General features: G+C 43.8%; 1 protein-coding gene across 1 annotated transcript in view; it reads left to right on the top strand.

Moving 5' to 3' along the window:
• The window catches only part of LOC108575199 (neurogenic protein big brain), a 19,807-nt gene extending 17,861 nt beyond the window's left edge, over nucleotides 1–1,946 (top strand). The window contains exons 3-4 of the mRNA XM_017937935.1: nucleotides 48–255; nucleotides 804–1,946. Coding sequence (XP_017793424.1) covers nucleotides 48–255; nucleotides 804–1,946 — 1,351 coding nt within the window. The remainder of the gene's footprint in view (nucleotides 1–47; nucleotides 256–803) is intronic.
• The last annotated feature ends 251 nt before the right edge of the window (nucleotides 1,947–2,197 follow it).

Genomic DNA, 2,197 nt, shown 5'->3' with positions numbered 1-2,197 from the left:
CTATTATATTATTATAAATAAATAAAAATTCATTTTGTTTGTTGCAGAGTGACTACCCCTTCAAACACGCAGACCTTAACCTCTCCAGGTCGTCTTAGCGGTCCAATTGAAAGACTCCTTGTGGAATTGGCACTGTCTGTACTAATAGTCTTGGCCCACTTCACCTCAGAATCCTCTAAATCATTACCGATGTTGATTTCCTCGAAACCAGCTGGTGTGTTGGCCGCAGCATACACAGCGGCCACTTTAGTTTCGGTGAGTACATACTTCGATTAAAGTACAAATCCTACGATGATAAAAAAAATATCATTGCCTAGTACACATACGCAGTCTAAGGAGCTGCTGTTGTTTTTTTCTACTCTCTTCCGTTGTACATATGTACATTCTTTGTCTTTCTTTCTCGTAACCGGTCTATCCAAAACATCATCTCCTCGATTTCATTCGAATCAGACCTACGTCTGTGTCTTTAAACAGCACCTGCAGCTTAACAACGCAAGAGACAGCGAGAAGGGGCATAATAAAAGAGATAGAGGGGGTGAGGAGGAAGGACGGGATAAAAAAAGAAAGAAATCGAGTTCGATCCCACCTGCTCCGGAACGCGTGTACAATGCCACCCTAAAGCGAAAAATTCGAAAGCAACGCGCCTCGTGCAAGAATAAGAAAGTCTCGTTTATTGGTTAAGGGTCTCCATTTTCCTCGTACCAACATGTACAATCTAAAAATGCAAAAGTACAGATAATTTTTACAGGTTGAATTCAAGTTTTATAAAGTTAAACTAATGAATAATATTAATCAAATTTCAGAGTCCATTCTTAAATCCAGCCAGAGCACTAGGACCAGCCTTCGTCAGCAACCGTTGGGATAACCACTGGGTGTACTGGGTGGGTCCACTATCAGGCAGCGCAGTGGCAGCCCTTCTTCATGAATACGTACTGAATCCAAAGCGATCCAAAAACCCACGAGACATAGACGACGGCGATAATTCATCTATGAGGTCTGATGAAGACACCTACGACGACTTAGATAAACCATCGGGTCCCAAATTCCCCAGCGCCTATGCAACCTATCGTCCAGTGGCTGGAGCATCCTCTTCAATCTATAGTGCGCCACCTACTGCCTTGGAACGCGTAGAATCAATTTACGGTGGAACCAAATCATTGTACTGTAAATCTCCACCATTGACTAGGGCGAATCTGAATCGTTCGCAGAGTGTGTACGCTAAGTCAACGACAGGGACTAGAGACGGTCTGATGATCCCTAAACCAGGTCCACTTGTGCCTGCACAGAGCCTGTACCCTATAAGGATAGGCCAGACAGGCTCTAACTCTGGCTCTGGCAGAGAGAGTCAACAGCAAAATGCACCCACTGGACAGAATCAGACCCCTCAAAATCACAATAGTACTAATCAGAATATGCAAAATCAGCTTCAGCAGTGTACTCAGAGCATCTATGGTATCAGAGGAATCTCTACGAGTCTCAGTACCCGAGAAAATGGCATTTATGGTGTTTCTACGGGATCCAGTATCTATGGACGAGCTCCAGCTCCTCCTCCTGCTAGTCAGAACTCTCAGCAGTCTGCTTCAAACTCGTCTTCCACTCAAAGTCATCAGCAGCAGCAGCAGCAGCAGCAGCAGCAGCAGCCACAACAACAGCATCAGAATGGAGCAATATCTGCAAGTTCAGACAACGCCGCTAATTCTAGAAGACCAGAAAGCATGTACGGGCATATCTCTAGGCGTAGCGATGATTCTGCTTATGGTAGTTATCAAGGTTCTACGAGGGGGAACTACGGGAAGGTACCTGGACCTCCTGGAACAACGGGACCGCCTAATGGACCACCGGGTCCACCTCAATACAGGGAACAGGGCAGACCTAGTCCTGCTGGACCATTACAGCAAAATCAGCAGAATAGCTTTCAGAGGAATTCGCCTAATCCTCAGTACTGACTGTAGATTAAATAGATTTTACTTGGTGATTATTCTTATGAGGCTGCTGAATAATAGTTGGTAGCTAAGAAAGAACATACTGATCTTTTTAAAGGATACAAAGGTTCTTAGGATAATAGAGGCAGCCATTAAAACTGAATAAATGTGATTGGAATTAAAAGTTGAAAATTCTGTCAAGAAAAAACTGATACGTGCCATTTTGTAGTGTGATGAGATGATGTGAAATTTCTTGGAAAAATATTCGACGTTAG

The sequence above is a fragment of the Habropoda laboriosa genome, unplaced genomic scaffold (genome assembly GCF_001263275.1).
Source record: "Habropoda laboriosa isolate 0110345459 unplaced genomic scaffold, ASM126327v1 scaffold207, whole genome shotgun sequence".
Classification (NCBI taxonomy): Eukaryota; Metazoa; Arthropoda; class Insecta; order Hymenoptera; family Apidae; genus Habropoda; species Habropoda laboriosa.
This window is presented reverse-complemented; position numbering and strand designations above follow the sequence as displayed.